The sequence below is a fragment of the Leptosomus discolor genome, chromosome 7 (assembly GCF_034619465.1).
Source record: "Leptosomus discolor isolate bLepDis1 chromosome 7, bLepDis1.hap2, whole genome shotgun sequence".
In the NCBI taxonomy this organism is placed as follows: Eukaryota; Metazoa; Chordata; class Aves; order Leptosomiformes; family Leptosomidae; genus Leptosomus; species Leptosomus discolor.
In genome coordinates, this window is record NC_141397.1 from 5,581,197 (window position 1) to 5,602,495 (window position 21,299).

Consider the following 21,299-nt stretch of genomic DNA (forward strand, 5'->3'; position numbering starts at 1 on the left):
GACTCTAAGAATGGAAGGTGAAAGCCTAGTTTTAATGGATAGTCCGGTTTAGTGCATATTTATATAACAAACACACAGACTTAAATGTGTTTATAATAAATTCTCTTAAAGGCAGGCTGTTGTCACTTTTCATTGTTTTACGCCTCAACCAGAAGGTAAGGTTTGAATCAAACTGGCATCTTACATGAATATTTCAGTTAACACTTACAGTAAGTGGATGCAACTTGATTTTTGTTTTTTTTCTTTCTTTCTTTAAAGGTCCAATTAGGCCTTGTGGGAAAGATGAGCACATATAGGAAATTTCAATCAATCTGTCCACTAAAAATGAGAGAGTACCTACACTAACTGGTTGTTTTAATTGCAGCATTACAAATAGCAGAGCATGGAGAAAGTCACTCTTTCAGTCATATATCAAGTTAAGCATTTTAAACAAACTCCAGGAGAAAAATTGCTATACAATTTCAGTATTTTTCGGCAGCTTGACAAATATATGCTGGCAATTGCGGGAAAAAAGGCAGAAAGTAATAAATCAGTATGCCAGTCCTGAAATAAACTAAAATATAACCAAGTGAAGCTCTTCACCTTCCTCTTTAAATACATCAAAACGTAGTCAGCAGCCTACAGTTTGTGCTTGTAACAAATAAGGGTCTTTCAAACTTTCTGTTGGCTTTGAAGCCATAACTAATTTAAGTAGATTCTCAATGAGTAGGTTACATGAAAAACTCAGGAGTATTACAGGTAATATGTTAACATGGAAAATTAAATTTGTTTTTGGACAGAGAATAGTATCTCTAACTTATCTCCACATGAATATGGTATCCTTTCTTTACTATATTAACTTTATTTGGTAAATGAGCTGTTTAGATTGTTTTGCAGGATGCAGAATATACTGAAACATGCTGCATCTCTAAGTTGCTTGTTTCACTTATATCTTGATAATTTTCCAGAGACATAATAGACACAAGTGGCCTAAATAAAAATCTTGAAGTACAACTTTTAGTTTCAGGGTTTCTGCAGGCAGATTAGCCGTCGTCAGGCCCACTGCTGCTGAAGTAAACATTGCACAGCCGTCTCTTGCAAGAACAGTCTTTGCTCCAAAGACCAGAAGCCAACACTCAAACTCAAGGACTTAATGATTAGGAAGAAAAGCAAAGTTCCTGCTTACGTTCTCATCCCATACACTTCTCATTTATGGCCTCACCAGTGACCCAGTTTCAACACGGAAAGGGAAGGGCACCTCTGCCCAGACTGTTGCCCATCAAATGCAAATCACCGACATAAGCCGGTTACTGGGGAGCAGCCGCTTTTTGAATGGAAAAGATCCCAGTTCCTGTGCTGCATGTTGAACTCCAAACTCCTGGGTGAAGAGCACTACTCAGTTCATTTAAACGATTTACATATTTTTTAAGTCCCTCTCTATTCTGCAGTTCAGCTGAAAGAGAATCTAGGTAAGAACAGAATATTTAACTCACCATGTCAAGGCACTTCTGGGTAGACTCAGATACCTAAAAGTGCCAAGGAGCACTTCGGTTTAAAACAGGAGGCTCACCCTGGGGCTCCTAAGGTGTAAAGTCAGCACTTCTAATCACCACAGAGGTCCTAGGTGCCAAGGAAGGAACCCAAACCTCATCCCACTGTATTTTTCCTTATTAAACTGTGTTCAAGTGCAGCTTACATTTAGCAGGACAAAACCAGCGTGCTCTCTTATGAATGTTTTCTTTTCTCTCTCTTTTGTTATTCCTTTTATTTAAGACAAAAAGCAGAGTTATATGCTTTATATATCCAGAAAGAGAATACTTTTCTCCCCTCATGGCGGGAGTGAAACATGGAGAAGCGGAACGCATTTCAGAGTTACTGGTAGTATTTCCACTTAGCGACAGTGTTGTTAGCTTTGCTCTTTTCCGCGTTCTGGCAAGTGTAATGATGGCCAGACCTTCATCCTGCGGGTTGGTCAGAAAAATCTAATAGGCCATTTTGGCAGACAGACTGGACTGAAGCAGTGGGATCTCTTTGCTTCTTGGAATCCTGTTTGAGTTGAGTTTTTACTGTCTATATTGTATATACATCCTATCTGGACACTGTTTGCCTGCAAAGGCACTGTCTGCATTCAAGAATTTTTATCTCCCTGGTATTTATTGATTTATTTGTTCTTATTCTCTCCACAGTAAATGCTTGAGTTGAGAGTTTGCAGCAGGCGAACAGGGAATGATCAAATCATCAGCTATCAGGGGTGGAACCAGAACTTCCTTTTGTAAACGAAAATTGTGTTCTTTATGCAAATCAGCAATTAGTTCATTCCCCATTGGTCTCAGAATAATTTCCTGGATCTTCGTAACAGTGAGAAAATGCAGCTTCTAAAAGCCAGTAGGCTGTCCAACGATGTGACCTGCTTCTAGGAGTTTCTCTAAAATCATCTGTGCCACTGAGAGTTGTCAGATAAAATCTTTTAGCAAGTGTCTCACGAATGGGAAGTTTTTGATCCCTTTTAACCTGACTAGGACAGATGTGCGTGCTTCTAATTTGAAAGGGCACATCAGACAGACGTATGCCTATTTTTGGCTCTAGTGGCTGCATTAAAGAAAATAAGTTTGTTCTTTCGTTAAATGAACCAATGTGTTAGAATACAGAAAATTAAAGGTTTTTTTGGCTTACTCTATTTGAATGCAAGGTGAGTTTCCAGCATCAAACTGAAGAAAGACTGCAATTTCACAACTACATTCAATACATTGGATGATTACTGATTTTACCTCTTACTGGTGATGCTCTTTATGAAGAAAAACCCCAACAAACACACACCAAAAAAAACCCAAACAAAACCCCAACAAACCACATTTCTTGGCCAGGAAATCAGATCAGTCCACCATACTCCATTTCTACTGTGATCCATTCGATACAACCATTTTGCACAAACATCCACATGATAAATTTAACTTATTACTTACTGATGATATAGGAACTAGTCACAGTACATTAAATTAAGCACAAATATATGCCTTTGTAAACAAGGCCTCAAGATTTTTTTACCTACCGGCAGAGCCTCTCCATTTTTCATTACAAATTACTGAAGATTTTAGCTTATTACCAAAACTCCTCCAACTCCACGAAACAACCACAAATCCAAAATTGCCGTCTTCCCACTACAAACACTCAAATGCATCACAGTCAAATACGTTTTGTGAAAATGCTTTTTAAACTCAACATCTCACTTCTCGATCAAATTTACCTTTCAGTTTTAAGTAATAACTAAATTGCTTCCAAATTAATAAACTACTGAAAGTACTTTAAATAAACCATGTTACACTTTTGTTTACTCTTATATTCCTTTCTTGTCTATTTAAATGACAATACAGGACACAATGTGGAAAACGTAGGTCCAAAAATATGGAAAAATGAAATTTGCAAAGAAATAGAGGACCCATCTCGATTATTAAAGCCTGGGAATTAACAATTGCTTATTTTATCTGTTGTCTCATGCTGTCACTTTTTTATCACATTGACCTAAAGATTTTATGATTCCTTTAACTGTCATCCAATAGACTTTTTTCTCAAATAGCTTCTGTTTAAAAAGACACATATGTCCTCTAGCGTTCTAAGAGCAGCTTTGGCTATTGATAGGGTAATCACAGGTGTACACCACAAAAACAAACGGGTACATTTTTATGTAATTTACCTAACTTCACTTGGATCTTCAATTTGATTAATTTCGTTATTGACCCTATGATCATATTTTGAAAAAAAAAAAAAAAAAAAAAAAACGAAAAATCTAAACATAGAAGATTTTTTCTGAATCTGGCCATCTTCCTAGGCAAGAGCCGATTGATACAAGGACTTCAGGATTGGGGCTCACGTGTACTCAGGGAGCCCAGATGGGCTGTGCATGGCTTCCTGCCACGAACACAATTCTTCTTCTTGAAAGTGTGAATCCTCCACAATTTCTTTGTCTTTCAAAGTTTGTCATTAAAGAAAACTCAGCAGAATTCAAAGCTAAAGAAAGTCATAGACAGAAACGTAGATCAGTGCACACTGCACATAAGCACAAAATATTTTTTACAAATACAATACATTTCCACAGCAAGTTTCAGCTTTACCGAATTGGAGTTTTCTGACAAAACCAAACGTATTTTGGCCTCTATCTGTAGCAATTTCACATCCCTCTTTCCAGCCTGCATGAGGTGTTGCCAAAATTTTTCCCACTCCTTGCCTTTTTTTCATGCATGCTACTCCTGGTTAATAGTAGTAGCTCACCTTTTTCCTGCTCCCAGAGTTTGATGAGGTAGAAAGACTTCAACAAGGGGAAAAGAGATGTCTTAAGAAACCTGACTTCTGTGAGTATATGGTAAAGGGCAGATTATAGTCTCTCCTTAAATTAGAAAATTAAACAGAAACTAATGCATGTCAAAGATCAAACAGGCAAGGAATAATCTGCTGCTGCAATTGCTACCATCAGGGATTGATTCAGCTGATACTTTCCAAATACAATTTGACATCTCATAAAAATTACAGCTAAACCAACAGAAACTAATTTCTGTTTTTCACAGGTGTCTATCAGGTTATAAACACACCTAACTTATTGGTTGTAATAAATGCGTAACGGAAGGATATAGTTTAACATGAGCCATAGACCTTCCGAATCACCTGTGAAAATAAACTGAAATGGAGTATTTCTGTCTGTCAGTAACAGTCCCGAAACATTTTGTGGCTTTTGAAAAATTAGATTTTTAGTGCTCTTTGACCAAAGTATTTTTTTTTTTACTCCTCTTATGATCTAGATGGGAATGGTCTAGTCATAGAAACATTTCTCCCAGACCATTTAAGAGCAGGTCTACTGACCCATTCCATTGATCTAAATAGCGGTGGACAGGACCAAAGCTGTTTTCTCTTCATTTATTGATACCCTATCTTGATGCATCATCACAGAAAAACGTTTTCTTCAGTTGTTTTTGGCTTGTTGATTTTTTTTTTTTTAATTTTAATATTTCATTTAAATAAAGTATTATGAGTTTTTCAATACCTTGGTGCTACTCAAGAGATTTTTTTAAAAAAAACTTTGGATTTCTGATATCATTTCAGATTGATTGATTATTGTACACAGCGCAATAATGCACAGAAGCAGTGGGGAAAAAAGTGGATTTCAGACAGAAAAAATTCTTGTAAGGGGAGAACGTAGTTAAATGTAAATGTGTAACTTTAGTCACAAAGTCATGCTCTCTCTAGCACTCCCAACCTCTATTACAGAAATGCCTTTCCTGGATCAGTAGCCCATTCTGATTTTAGTAATAATAAAAGATCTCTACCACCAAAGAATGGTACAGTATAATCTTTATAAACTATTTATGGTGTTTAAAATGCTGCACTATTTTATATAAAAGGCCACAAGCTAATGCGTACCAAGTATGCAGGAAATAAAAAGTCCAACTGAGATACAACGAGTGGGTGCTTTAGATCCTGATGATTTGGAATACTGTCTTCACAGGAATATATGAGCCACTTGAGCGAAAATAAAATAGACCACATCTGATCTGCTGGTACGAAAGCTGGACAAAAGCTAACGTAACAAATACTGAAGAAAGTCAAAGTTCTAACGCAGGAAACTTAGCGTCAGTTGAAACAACACTTGACACATTCAAAATTAAAGTATAGGAAAATATCAGGGACCATACTTTGGCTATAAACCTTTGCTCTAGGCTGAAACATGGCATAGAAAGTGTCAGCACAGCATGACATTCACTTGTAATTACTGAATTCAATACAAATGACTCCCAAAACAAAACACCTTCCCTCAGAAACTTTCATATACTTTCGTTCTTTCCTATTACTTAAATGCCATGTATTTTTCCTTTTATAAAACAATAAATTGTGCATACCCTTTTATTAAGCTTTTCAGTACTATGAAAAAAATCACCTATAAAGAGATTTTTTTTTTTTTTTTCCTGTAGCTTACTAGATTTTCTGTTTCTGAAAGACAGGGATGTGTAATTAAAAGGTGTGAAGTTACAATTTCCAAAAAAATTGACTAGTCAATACGGGACCAAATCTTGTCTAAAGAAACATCGATACCAATTAAAAGCAATAGAAATCTGAGGAAAAAGTTCACTTTTCTTATCAATTTTAGAAGCAAACTATTACATCTTGCACTGCAAGAACAGAAGTAATGAAGCATATCTCTACTAGATGCCTAATGACATGTACTGCCACCCTGTCACTGCACCCACCGCGGGCTCCCAGAGGACACCAGAGCTGCTGGGGGATGATGAATCTGAGCTCTCAGAGCAAGGGCTAGCAGCAGTCACTGAGACAGGATGCCGTTTTCCACAGAACCCCAGGCCTCCAGCCCCAAACAAACCTCATATGTTTAGAAACGGCTGGAAACTGAGATTTACAGAAAGGATTTTCATTTTACTAGAATCTGTGTAAGATAATTAGAACTGTTAAAATTCAGGAAAAGGACTATTAGAAAAAAAAAATAGAGATGTCACAGCTTTAAACACTTAAGTTGTAATAGTTCTTGCAAAAAAACCCGCCAGTATAATGGTGAAACATCTTATTAATTTCACCAAAAAATATTGGCTAATATAAACCTGCACGGCTGCCATAGCTGCTACTCTTTCCCTTCTCTGCTATGACCTTGCAAGCAGCAAATCTGCTAATATATGGTGTAATCCTATTTCTATTTTAACATCATTTTTCACCTTAAAGCATGACTGCAACATATTTCAAGTGTTTTCAGCTGTGCTACAAAATCAACAATATCAACATTAAGAATCACTTCCTTGTAAACAAAGATCTATGATTGGATCAACTGGATCAGGACAAAAGATCCATTGTTTTCCTACTGGCACAATAATTTAATAGTAAGCAGTGCTTGTCTTTTCATTGAGACTGAAATTCGTTCTTGTTTAGACTAGCATCTAAACTTGGCACATTGCACATACTCTATGGAAATTCCGTTTAAGCCCTATGAAGGATTTAGCGCTTTAAAGGGATGTAGGCATTCATAAGCCTCTGAAATTCACTTCAGAAACTTTAGACGCACACTGTGGCACCAGTGCTGAGACTCACTGAGTTACTGCTATGCAGCAGACTGTCAGACATCTCTCAGCTAAGGAAGAAATGGCTTCAGACAGCAGAGACAATGTAGATGAAGCATATTGTATTTTTCTTCGTGGCAAAACACAGCAAAACCAGTTTGGGGAACCTAAGGCATGGTCAAAGAAACTTTGCTACCAGATGATCCAGAATATTAATTTGGTATCATTTCAAAGCGTTCAAATTTGTTCAGAACATTTTGACAAGCTTAATCGTGTATTGCTTGTGTTTATCCCAGGTCTGGTGATCTCTGTGACTTTTTGTTGTAGGCTTTTCCTATTCATGTGGTGTTGCAGAGCATCAGACATGTATTAATGAGTTTAGAAATGTGCCCAACAGAGTGAAATTTCAACAACAGAAGTTTGCTACTGAGTCGCCTTAAGTAGCTTTTCCTTTTTTTTTTTTTTTTTAAGAAAACAGAGAGAAAAGAGAAAAATAAAAACTGTAATTTAAGCAACACAGTCACCTGATATAGCAGGTAAAGAAAATACAATTGCCTTCCAAAAGAATTGTCCTATAGCTTGCATAATGAAACTACAGAGGGAAAAAGGCATCTGTATAGTCAGAAAAATCAAAGGAGTAAGTGTTGTAGAGATAATTAGCCCACAGCCCACTAGGGGCTACTGAGAATTATGCTACTGACATATAACATGGGATACCTTTAAACACCTCTACTGCAGTGCGAGGGAGAGGGCGGAAGGCTCTTGAACCACCTGAGAAGTGTGGGAAACTACTTACTAATTACAGTGGGTTATTAACCATATATATATGTAAAATAGATATGGTCTGTGCACTCACAAAATAAATAGGTGCCACCATAAACAAATAGCCATCAGAGAATCAAAGAGAATTTTTCTTTGGAGAATTACTTGCACTAAGCAGGAAATAATATCCAACTTCATTTGCAACTCTAAATGATCTTTAAGAAGCACTGGGTTTTGGATGCTTTTCCCTAAAATATTTATCTTAGAAATTAAATCAGTTTCAGTATCTGCCAGCAATGTTTAATAAGCTGCAAGATAGGAAAATATAGTATTAAAATAGCAAAAAGTTTTTATTCTTTACAGTTACTTTTTTTTAAAAAATCTAATTGGGACCAACTGGCCTCATTGCTTCTTATAAACTTAGCAATATATATTCAGAAAAAGGAATAAAAATGAACAGATGTTTCTCCTTAAAGAAGTCAGACAAAGATTTTTCTTACACAATAAATCAGCTGCTAGTGGATTTCCAGGACACTGCTCCAGGCTAACTGTTTAGGTATGGCTTAAAAACCTGGTTTACCTCTGTATGTATCCAAAACTGATAAAGTAGATTAAACTGTAGATGAACAGCAAACACCGAAGGGGGAATGAAGAGAGCCATGGGCAAGTTGAAAATCTGAAAAATAAGAAAGGAAATAGGTGTTAGACATATAATTCTAAACTTATGATGTAAAGAAGTGCTATCTGAGGAGTTCAAAGCACTGCACAAGATAATTGCTTCTTCTAATACCTCCACAATGTAGACCCTACACAAATAGATACTGATTATGTTACTCCTAGCTGTGCTACAGTAAATGAGACATAAATTGATGCAAAAGTGATTTCCCAAAAGTCATACTGAGCAAGCAGACAAATCAAGCAAAGAACTCAGAAATCCTGAGATTAGATGTTTATTCAGCGTATTATACAGAGCAGCCAGCAACATATTCTTGACACGAAGGGTTTGCTTATAGAGGAGAATTATCACAGAGTAAGCAAGGTGTGAATTTATAACACTTTAGCTTTTCCATCTGAACTCCCTAAGTGAACACCATAAGGGCAAAGCAGTTTACTTGGCTTTCAAAGTTAATTATAAATTCTCACCCTAACTTCCTCACGGCATCTCCCTTGAAGCCCTGATAAATTGCTGAGTTCTAAAGATGTGCTAGCATGAAAACAGTTTCAGAAAACTGCTTACTTAGGAAAGATACTGGTATCTTACATACATAGTAAACTTCCAGTATTTCACTATTATTTGCTTAACTGGCTGAGCAAGAGAATAAGACTTCCAAGACCTTCTGTGCTAAAAGTCAGCCCACTTTCTTCAGAAAAAGGCTCTTTGGGTTTTTTTTTTGGTGACTTCTACCTGACACTGTGTTATACCAGCTGCATTAAGACCTTAACCCTTCCCTAAAATACAGATATTTTTTTCTAAACCCAAAAGTAGCGGAGGTATCCTCAAAACTTTAAACCTCTTTGGCACCCAGGGAAAATCTGGGTAGCAGATAACAGCTCCCTGTGAAACACAGCAAAATTAGAAAAATACATTTTCAAATTCCTATTGTCCTTCTCACAAAAATGAAACCTTTGAGCATCAGAGAACGCAATCCGATAGCCATGACAGGCCTCCTGAGCCAGGAATTCCACCAGCGTAGGTCTGTGTGGAGCATTTGATCCCAAGATTCCCTCAGCTTTTGTCTAAAGGCCTAAGCAACAGGCAAGATGTCACACTGGGGCTGTGGAACACCTGCACCTCCATCCCCCATGATGTGACTGCTGCTCTCGAAGTCACCACAGCCCTATCTCACTGTCACGAGGCAGTGGAGGACTATGGCCCTGCAATCCCAGCTCGCTCTGCTGGCTTCAACGCCAGACAACGACTGAAGCATGAGAAAGAAGCCCTGAAGTCACTGAAGTATCAGCTGCTAGGGCTGGGGCAGCTGTGACGTCAAAAAGTACATTCAAAGGCTTCACGGATCACAGCTGCCCCAGAAACTACACATGGGGCATTTCTGGTTGAATGTCTTGGAAGTTCTTTCCCAAGCAGTAAAGGAATTCAAAGGTGGTAGAAGGATTATGCTGAGCTTCTGGAACTTGAGGGAAATAACGTAAATAGCTATTTTAATCAGTCTGATCCTCAAAGGCTGAAGTGTTTCCATAATATTTCTAGAACGAAACAAAACAAAACAAAAAAAAGAAAGAAAGAAAAATTTATTTGGAAGGCGAAATTTGCACATGCATTCCCTAAGAATCACTCCATCTAAGCAAACTCACAAAAAATCATGGCGACTCTTACATAAGACAGGAGCTGGTAAATGCCATGGGGGCGATGAGGCATTTAAGCATGAAATTCTGGAGTACAGGTGGGCATGAGACTTCTTAAGAACTAAAAAATGCGGATCAGACTGCTTTCCGCAGAACACTACTAAACAGCAGAGCGACTTTCAAACCCACAATTCTCCATGCTCTGAAACAGAAACGTAGTAGAAGCCTCCCATGCTTTAAAAGAAATGCCCTAAACACTGGCATGGAGTCAATCTCTTTTCTAAGTTCCTTTTTCCTCCTTCCTCTAACCTGGAACCCCTTAGTATTTAATTATTAAAAGTCGTCAAGCTACAGAAAAAAAAAAAAAAAAAAAAAAAAGGCTGAGAGATATTTATCCCACAACAGCCAGAAGGCTGGAATGGTTTTTCTCAAAGGTTATCTTACAAAGAAGCCAATGAAGGAGTAGGACACATGGCCACATTTAAGTAAAGCTACTGCAGTTTTCTCTTATTATTGATTGTACCTGTCTAATGGCACGATAAGAGCAGGAAATTTTTTAAAAGGAATGGAGAGGAAGTTGATTTAAAAAAAAAAAAAAAACAACCAAAAAAACCCAAACCAAAACAGATGGTTTTCAGATTATTCATGGAAGTGGTTGCAGAAATGAAAGCGGGGTTAAAAATTATATGCTTTTTCCCCCTAAAAGTATCAGGGGCAATTTGGTGGTATTTACAGACGACTCAGAGGGGAAGGAAGGATCATCTTCATATTTATCTTCTAATCTACTTCTCACAATGAGTACTAAGATTTCCCTGCTAAGTAGTGAGACGAGGGAAATTTTATATAAATTACAGGTAAATTTGACATTGACAAAGGAGAATGCTTTCCTAACTGCCTCATGCTTCCTTGCAATATAAGCTTTATTTTGCACAGAAAGGATTTCAAAGACCATTTACAGAAGCAGAGCCCATAGGGAGGAATGAGAACCTCTCCCATGCAAAAGGTTCGGTTTCTCCTATTTTTGGTTCCACTGAAACAACATCAGTCAGGAAAAAAAAAATAAGAAATAAAAAAGCTAAACAGTTTTTCACTGGAAATGCCAATTCACCAAATCAAAACATTTCACAGAAATGTACCAGCTTTCACTAATCTGTAGAGGAAAAGCTTTCCTGGCTCTCGGATGGAATTTCTGGTCCAAACTGCAGAAAAACCATTATCACACTCACAGATCTTTTCCCACTTGTGGATTCAGCAACAAAGATTGAGAGCACACCGCAATAACTGATAACCTGATGGGAAAGGCACTCAGCGAGGGACTGGAGAGGGATTTAACATCTGGGGCTGCCGCTGTGTGCCTTCACACGCCAGGCACTGCCCCTTCTGAAGGGTCTGTGTCCGCTGCACGCTCTCCAGCCTGGGCATGCTTTACCTCTCTCCCTCTCCTTTGGAAGTCAAAGCTTCTAAACGCTTCCACTACAGAAAGGGACAAATTTGAAACTCCAGAGGTTTAGCGGGAGGGAGGAATTTCCTTGCACTGAGCCCCTCTTGTTTCCACGCTGGGTCTCCGGGGCCACCTGCCGATGCGGCCGACAGCTAGTTTGTGCGAGCTACACTGCTGTGAGGATTCTGCAGGAGTCAGGGATAATACAAACCCCATCCCTTACAGATCCCAGACCTGGCAGACGCCTCAGTAGGTAAGAAGTGAACTTTGTGACTCAGTGCTGAAAAGAGCAGTGTTACCTATTCCCTTTCCAGATTTATATACAGATATTTCCACTGCTTTTACACCATTAAGACATAATCCAACCCTTTATCTAAACGTATAGTCTAAAGCTATCAAATTATTATAGAACTAATATTTGCAATTAAATCTTACTCCTGGAGGGAAGTTGAGAACTGGTACTCAAACTAAATTGTAGCTTTTCAAGGTGTATATGCAACTCCGTCACAATTTCACTTTAGCCAAGGGCTTCATCAGAAGCAACATTTATATAGCGTTAGCTTGCCGATTTCACCTTAAAAATGAATACACCTTTCCCCCACCTCCCACCCCCCCTTTTTCCCTACAAAATGGGCTTTAAAACCGTCTCATTAACAGTAGGTCTGCTTCTCTATGTCCCCTCCACTGGAATAACAGAAACATTGTGCGTGCAAACAACATGAAGCAATACACATTCGGTTCCAAGTTCAGGAGTGCATCTCACGCCACTGATTGTACTCCAAGCATGTTTTTCTCTTCTCTTTCATCTCACATCTTTTCAATCAGCTCAAGCACAACCCACACAGATTGATATGTTGATTTATTTATCTTATAATGTTTCACTTAAATCACATACAGAGCTGGCAGCAGAACAGTGCCACAAGGCCACACCATCCACCACAACTTTCTCACAGCCTCCACAAAACTGGATGTCAGACTGCATTAACAGTACACATTCAGCAACATCAGATCACTCTCAGAGATTAACTAAAGGCTTCACCAAGTTTCAGCTTTGAGGCAGATGCACCCATGGGGTTCTAGAAAAGTCTGGCAGCCCAAAAAAACAGCAGTGCTGTAAGAATTAGCAAGAACTGTGTTCATGCACAGTAAGGGTTTGGAGAAAGATAACTGGCATACCTCTCAAAAGCTCTGGCAGGAGGTAAACCAATATATACATTATCAAGACGTTTTGGCTAATATCAAATATTTGGTGAAAAACATACTGCACACAAAAGTATTATGGATTCCTAGGTTAATTTCCCTTTGCTCAAAGCAAATCAATTTTAAATGTACATCTATTATTTGCCAAGTGATACCAGTGTGGTCCTGAAGATAGTCATCAGAAACTAAGGCTGCCAGACGTCTTGGCCTTCCTTTATGCTCTCTGAGGTATCATCCTCAAAATCACACAGGCAGACAAAGTGCTCATGCACACACCCATATGTACACACAGGCTTTTTGTCTTTTTTGAATTATTGTTTTTGTTAAGCATTTGCACATATGGTCCCAGTGGGTAAATGCGCAAAGGTTAAATCTTTAACATGGCAGTATTTACTTAGGAAGCAGAGCTGTGACAGAGATGCATCCCTTCCGCTATTGTTCATTATGGTCATTTAAATTTGAGGCACTCCTACTAACATCAGATTATTATTTTCTGAATAAAAAAAAAAAAAACCAAGAATTTACACAGAAGACTTTAAGCAACAAATTGAAGAAACACTATCTGTTTCACTATTTACAGAAGAACTAGTCCTTTTTTTTGGAACCTAGCACTTTATCCCATCTAGTATCATGGGCTTAAACCAGTTATGAACAACAGGCTAAGTCCACACTCAGTTACATGAGCATAAATCCAGACTAATGTTACTGAAGTTAATGGAGTTACACCAGATCTGCATGCGTGAGCACGCACTTTTGGCTTTGAGTCATTTTAGTCGTAAAGATCACCAGAGGACTGTGGATTTTCTCCACCACCAGTATTACAGCTCATTGGAGGGGAGTATTTATACATCTTATGTATATAAAAGCACACTGAATACTGCTTTTGAACTCTAATTCTGAAAATTCAAAATTTGAAGTTGTTATTCCTTTATAAAAAACAAACAACAACTAACCAAACTACAATCTGAATTAAAAAATAAGAGTCAAGAGAGAACATGAGAGCACAACAGAGAAAATCAGCAGTTACCCTGGGCCCAAAATTAAACACTGAATAGCATGTTACATTTATGAACGTATTTGGAAATACACATTTTTAAATCTGTGAGTACTCAATTTACACTGTACACAGTTCATCATTCAAAATAAATTATGTCTGAAACAACCCTAGGTTGTGGCATACTGCCCCAACAGGAGTACTGACACATGACATGAACGAGCAGAGACAAACAGATACATTTGCACGTCCAAAGCAATCTTCTGCAATGATTCCTCTCCCTGCTCCTTGCAGTTATAGGGACATTTTCTAGAGTAGTTACGTTATACGTCGATCTCTTCCTGTACTTATGCACAAATAACTGAATGAAAAAAATTCTCCCATTTTACTCAAAAAGTTATGAAAATATAAATGCAGGGTTACAATTAGCCTTCTCAAACTTAACTGCTATATCTCTCTTCCAGTTTGGTGTAAAAACATTAATGAATATTTTTAAAGCTTATGATTCTCAGATTCTTCTGTTTCAATTTCTGTGCTTTTAGTGTCAAACATCTTCAAAAATTTCTAAGTTTTTCTTCAAAGAAAGTTTTCACTTTCACTAAATCTTGTCGATATTAATTTGTTTGTCAAAACTTGTGCAACTTACCCAGGAGGTGTATTTCTGCAGTACAGATTGTCTCAAGGCTGTGAATAAGTTGTAATCTTCAGAACTATGATGAACCTGGTGTGCTGCCCACAGTATATTAACCTCTGCAAAACACATAATTTCTAATGAGGTATGTACTAGAGAACAAAGCAACGTTTGTTTCCCGAGGCCTTTTTCTTAAGCTAAAAGCAACTAATCCCCCAACTTACGCTTTGCTATTTTACCATAGTATAGCAGGTCATAAAACCTAATGCTCAGAGCTGAGTTTGGGTAGGCTGGGTTCAATGTCAGTAAGGGGACACAAGTCAGCACAACTTTCATGCTGAGGAAGGCGAGGCTGTGGCAGGAGCTAAAATCCTTGCTAGCAGAGCAGAAGGATGTGCGAGATGAGAGTTAAACAGCCAGAAAGCCCGAGCTGAGTCCTGATAACATGAGTCAGAACGAACTCTGATATGGGGCTCAGAGGAGGGACAAGGACTGAGATACTTTCATGCCTGCATTTGTTTACTGAAGTTATATTTCAAGACTAGAAGGGGACACTAAGCGTTCCAAAAATCTTATGCTTCAAATTTAACCAACTTAACTGGTGTCTGCTGTTATTCTTACAGCTTTCTGGAACATGTAAATCTTCAAGCCCACTTGTACCACAGACCACAAAACACAGCCATTGCCTGCCCACTAGTGACAAATGGAAAAATCAAATGGCCACTTCCTAGGAACTCTGGACCCAGCCAAAGGAGAGCAGTGGCTCTGTTGGGTTACAAAATGTTGTGTTCAAAAAATGTTGCTGGAATAAGGGCAAAACTAGCGTGTCCACGTTTAGCCTGTACCCAGGGCTAAACCGTAACAGTCGCTCTGTCACCCAACAACCCCTCAACAGCCAGGGAGGGAAATCAGGAAAAAGGAGAGCAGACCCATGGAGAAAAGAGAAACAGATTTAATGAAAAAGCACCAACACGGGCATTTAGAGTTACACTCAGACAAGCGAACACCCAGTTGTCACCATCAACCAGAGAGCAGTCCTCAGGAGAAGCCAGAGGAAGAGCGGGAAGACCACCACAGGAGCTCCCTCTCCTCACCAAACCTTCCCCCTCTATAACGACCATGACATGATGGATGGGCGACCCCTGCAGCTCACTCAGGTCAGCTGCCCTGGCTGAACCAAACTGCTGATGGCCTGCCTGGCATGGCTGGGCTGGGGTTCTGTCCCAGCCAGACCAGGACACAGTGACAGCCATGTCCTCTGAAGGTACAACACCTCTAATGCATGGCAGTGAAGAAGAATACTTCAACATCCTGATTTTATTTCATGTCATTTTCTCATGAAGTGCAGCTCTGGGTGGCCTCTCTGCATTATATGTTGATACCTGGACAGTCATAAAGGGGAGGTTAAGACAGAAATGTTCATGGCCATCAGATGTACAGTTAGGAGAATGACCTTAATTATAGCAAAGTGAGAAAGCAGATGGTTAACACAGACAAATTAATGCCTATTTAGCATAAACCTAAATTTAGGGTGACATGTAGTTCAAGGGATGAAGCATGCATCAAGATTCAGTTGGTTACAGAAACTACAAGTTAACTGGCTGTCTGCCAGCTGCACAGTCACACTGCCACTGACTTGTTCCACCAGCACAACCAGAGAAGCGCCTTCGGCAGACAGTAGAATCACATTCAGAGAATGATCTGATAATGCCACAAAATCCTCTTAATGAATCTCCAGGTGTTTTCAACATTTCAGGGAACTAGATAGTTTTGTAACAGGAGGTAACAGTCTTGTATGCTAGAAACTGAGAATTTTAAATCTAATTCATTTTGACAGTTTGGTAATTATATGACAACATCATTTTTTAATGTCCTCTAAGTCCTTGAAAATCCTTACAATTGCTGAATTAAAACTGCAATTTCAACTATCATAAAACACTTAACACTCAATCTGAGAATTCTTCCTTCTTTAAATGCATTTGTTTCTGAAGGAACAAGTGGTCACTATACCAAGAATTAGAGATCTCTCTCTCAAAAAAAAAACCCAACAACATCTTAATGCATCTCTGCCTGATGAGCTCACTAGGAGATGAATTATTCAGGTGAGCTTCAGCACTCAATAATAATTTGTATTTGAAATGTTTCCCAAGACCTCGACAGAAGCTAAATGAGTGAACAAAGCATCTGAAAAGGTGGAGGTTAAAGACCTGTCTCCTTAGTTGTTTTAAAAGCATTCACTTCCTATCACAAACTGTGTGTAACACAAGCCTCCACTCAATGAAGTACAGCTGTGCAAACAGGGTACAGTAACTGGATCTTGCTTCTTTCCCTCAGTCATTTTTCAGCATTGTGAAAAGTTCAAGGAAGGGAATCTATGATGATTTTTACAGTCTACTTTCATTGTAGTTAAGGTCAAATGGTTTTCAAAATGAATTACTAAAAAGGCATTTTATTAGCATTCATTTTTCAGTTAAACTGCCTCTTACACTAACAAGAATATAGAATAATGTAACCGAATATTGGTAAAATGTTAATCTTTCAGATACGCAAGTCAGCTTAAATGCTCTATCATTCAAAAGTATACCACAGGAATATTAGGGACATAAACAAACAATTCTGTCACAAGTAATTTAACTGCTAAAGCTATTTCTGACTTATTCTGTTATAGCTAAATAAATTAAATCCTGCTCCTTAATCCTATTCTTGCTGACATCAATGGCACAGATTATGTTAAATTCCTTGGCTAACTAGGTAGAGTTGAATATAGGAAATAATTTTTGTCTCAAAAATTTATCTGAAGAAACTGATCTTCAATAACTTTTTCTTTGAAGCAAAACAATAACAATGAATTAGTGTGAAACAGATCTCCCCAAAACTCAGTCTGTAAGCATTAGTACATTAAAAATATTACAATCATAACACCTAAAAGACACCTCACAAATGTAAAAAACAGACCAAGCACTCTTCAAGGAATACAGCTGACTGCCCACGACACAAATCGAAATGTATGTGTTTATGGAAGAGCTGTGGTTTCACTTCGTCATTCATAATGATGGTAACTTGAAGCAAGATGAGAAAAGCTATTTGAATGAGAACAAAACTATAAATGACTCTCTCACATGTACTTTCTCATATGTATTATTACATAATGCCCAAAAAAAGAGAGCAAGACTGAGATACGGCCAATTCCAACACAGATTTTTTTTTTTAAATCCATGTAGAAAACAAGAATTATTGCTTCATTTTGTAGATCTCTCCAGTTAAATTCTGTGGTGAAGCCACAGGAAAAAAGTAGGTGATGGAACTGAAGAAGCAACCCAGACAGTGCTCTAATGGAAATTTTGATGTTTCCTAAGCCAAATCTGATCAGTAAATACAATTAAAAAATATATAACTGCAACACACATATGCACAAACCCCCTATTTTTGATTCAGGAGAGTGAGCATCATAGAAACAGGGTAATTCAGGGTAGAGAGAACCACAGGAGGTCTCTAATCCAGCCAGGAGGGACCAGCTTTAAGCTCCTGAGTACTACACTCAGTTGGGTCTTAGGAAACCTTCTGCATCTTCTGCTATTATGAAGAACTATGTCTAACAGAAGATAAAGGTGGCATTTCCTTTTCATGTAGTTGTGAGGAAAGTTATACAAATTATAACCTAGCACAGCAAGGGCCTCCTTTCCTGGTGTGGCTTTCCCCAGGTTCCTCTTAATGGGTGGAGACCTGATGAGCTATTCGCATCTGGGGAAGAACAGAACAACTACATCTTCCTACTGGATTTAATTTTCGTTTACTACTATGATTATAACCATTGTATAAAACCAACGATTATTTTCTTCCATCACACAATATAAACTGTACAAGAATCAGCATGTAATCCCAAAAGAGAACGAATTATGCTATGTAGATAGGTGAGGAAGGAAAGAAAATTGGCGCTACACAGGAATTGCTGGATGATGGACAGGTCTCCATCTGGCCCTCAGTTTTCATTCTAGCTCTTTAAGTCTCCATGAAGCTATCTCAGAGTCAGACCTGTAGTTCCTAACATCAATGGGCTCCAAGCGGTTGAGATACTTGGATCCTAATAGTAATTCTAAAGGAAAATGAAGGTTTGTTTTTTTTAGCATTAGCTCAATATATGAATTCTAGTGCTAGAAGAAAGAAAATGAGAGGCTGAGGGAAGTGGCCTGGAGAAGAGGAGGCTTTGGGGAAACTTAATAGTAGCCTGGCAGCATCCATGAAGCACCGGTTATCAAGGAGTTTGAGCCAGGCTTTTTGCAGCAATCCCATTTTATCTTCTTTTTTGGGTTTTCCAAAACGAAGAAAGATTAATGATGTTATCCTTCTTTTCCACTTCCTCTCTCCCTCTTCCTCCTACCTAATACATATATAAAGTGTAAAGTTTCACAGACCATTATAACCACATTGGTAGGGCAACCCATGATTCTACTAGCCTTATATTTTTTCTATTTCAAATTCATTTTTTAGCACTAATTAAATCAATTTCTGAGACCCAAAGATAGATCCAGTGCCTGGGCCATATTTCACTACTTTGAAATGTTTACTCTACGGTCGTAGAAACTGGTCGTTGTGCACACAAGATTTCTCTTTAAGGACACATAATGCAGAAAGTTCAGAATGAGACTTTGTTGTTGTTCATTTCCGTAGCTTTCAGTGATTTCCACAGCCCAACAGACTGTGACTAACAACAGGAGAAAATACGTATGCCAAAACCCCCTGTAGTCATCTCAAGGAGTGATGTCAACGAAAACAACCATTTTACACAATCCTCAAAGTCAGTGTAAATATTCGATGAATCCTTAGTGAATAAAAAAAGATTAGATAGACCTTTTAATTAGAAGGGGTAATTTCTTTGCATATGGCTTTTTAAGACCTGGATCTAAAGTAAAGTAGAATAAAAATACAGAAAATTTAGAAATACATCCATATGATGAGTCATGTAAAGCTTCCATTCTCTCTCAGTCAATGCTGACTGTAGCCAGAACAGGTGAAAGCTTCCCCTCAGCATCTACTTAAATTTAAACAAAATCTTCAGTTTGACTATGTTTGCCACCTCTCATAAGATTAGATACCTTCAGTGTTCAGTGAGGAACCAAACTACAATTTACCTAGTTTGTAACCTAGAAGACAGCAAAATTACATTTACTGTGGCATGGATTACCACGTTATGGTGAAGTCCGCAAAGCCAAGCATGTGGCAAGAAACCCCTCGCCCACGGCACGGTCCCTGCTGACCCCAGTGCAGAAACTCCTGCTTCCTAGAGCAGCTGTAACCTGCGGCGCTTCAGAGGCAGGTACCCTGTGCTGCCTTTGCCTACAAGCAATAGAAAAGGGATCAGCTTATGGGTCTGCTTCTCTCCAGTCAGAATTAGTAGAAAGCCCAGGATGACTGAGGAAACAAAAATGGCCTGGAAGGTAACTCTTCCAGTCGTTCCTTTCCTATGCATTTCAACCCTCAACTTCAAAGATAAACCAGAGAATAATACATAGTATTTAAAGAATTTCTCCACTAAACTATTAGCTTTTCCTATTCACGAAACAACTGTTTGATTACCACCTTCCTGCCTTGTTCTAATTGATCTGTTCTGTTGATGATTCTGAAAAGTTTGAATAAATCTCTTCTCATGCAGGGCTTTTTCAAAGAGTCTCATTCTAAACTTGGATTCTAAACTTGCATTGGATGAACAAGCACTGAGATAGACCACTGCTAAAGTTTTGTTACTGTGAGGGATAACTACCAGATTTTTTTAGTAGAAGTACTTTATTTTGGGACCCAGAGTGGATGCCTGTATCAAAATTGGGAAGTCATCCTAGAAACCATTCCACCTCACGCGAAAACACGTCTCCTCTCCTTTTCCTGATTCCTCTTCCTGGCTGGTGAGGGGTCATTGGGTGATAGAGCACCTGGTATAGTTTAGCCCTGGATATGGGCTAAAAGTAGAGAATAGACCAGCTACCATCTCCACAACAGAAGCGGACATGATCTATACGTGACTCTCCTGTTTAGTCTCTTGTGGTGTAGTCCCTCTTTTGTTAGTCTTCCAATCCAACCCTACTTTGGTTTTTGTTTTAGTGCTGCTCAAGAAGAGTTGTAAGATTATTTGCCAAAAGCTTCTGCTTCCTTCTTACTAGAAATATAATTCTTATAGGAGCAAATTCTTTTCGCAGTTATGTTGGTGTAAGTATAAAGCTGTGCAGGTTTAATAAGAACAGGATTAGATCCAAGGAATTTATCTGGAAGACTATATTATATACCACACACAAAGAAGTGTGTATACAGGGAAATGTACAAATTCTTGGTTTTTTGTTTTGTTTTGGTTTGTTTTTTTTTTTTTAATAAGACGCATTTTTCTTACATTGTGGCCTTGGCTACAGTGAGTGTTAGCAGTGTGTATTCTCAGGATGATCACATATTTAAATCAAAAGACTAGCTGTAAGGAGATCTGAGTTTAAATAGTGAATTTGCTACAGAGCTTCAAACAATTTTCTTCACTTTCTTCTTCTGCACATTTTTATTGAGAAGCACCTATCTGTGCATGTACCTGGCACAGACCAGCTTTCAGTGTTTAGAAAGTAGGAGTTCCACCTGTTCAGAATAATAGGAAAACCAGACTACGTTAGCCTTTGCTCCCAGAGTTTGTGCCAGCAGGAGAAGCGGAATAACTCAGAAGCACCTCTTCAGCCTCAGCACTAGTCCTCTTTGATCATTTCGCAATGAAATATACTGCGGTACCCAGGTAATTCCAGCATAGGCAGTCACGCAGCGTACCACACAGCCAGTGTCAAACAGAGAATAATGCCACCATGAGACACTCTATAACCTACATAGCTGCAATCCAGCTGCTGAATTTGGAAATTTCACCAGGCATTCAGCATCTGATCCTTTCGTGATAGGAGATGTGCTCTTTCTGTGCTTTCT

At 38.5% G+C, this 21,299-nt stretch overlaps 1 protein-coding gene across 1 annotated transcript in view; it reads right to left on the reverse strand.

The window, feature by feature from the left end:
- The window catches only part of AGMO (alkylglycerol monooxygenase), a 193,593-nt gene that overhangs the window by 98,386 nt on the left and 73,908 nt on the right, over nucleotides 1-21,299 (reverse strand). The window contains exons 4-5 of the mRNA XM_086468160.1: nucleotides 14,376-14,479; nucleotides 8,371-8,466 (exon numbers count right to left, since the gene is read on the reverse strand). Of these exons, the coding sequence (XP_086324286.1) occupies nucleotides 8,371-8,466; nucleotides 14,376-14,479 (200 nt within the window). The remainder of the gene's footprint in view (nucleotides 1-8,370; nucleotides 8,467-14,375; nucleotides 14,480-21,299) is intronic.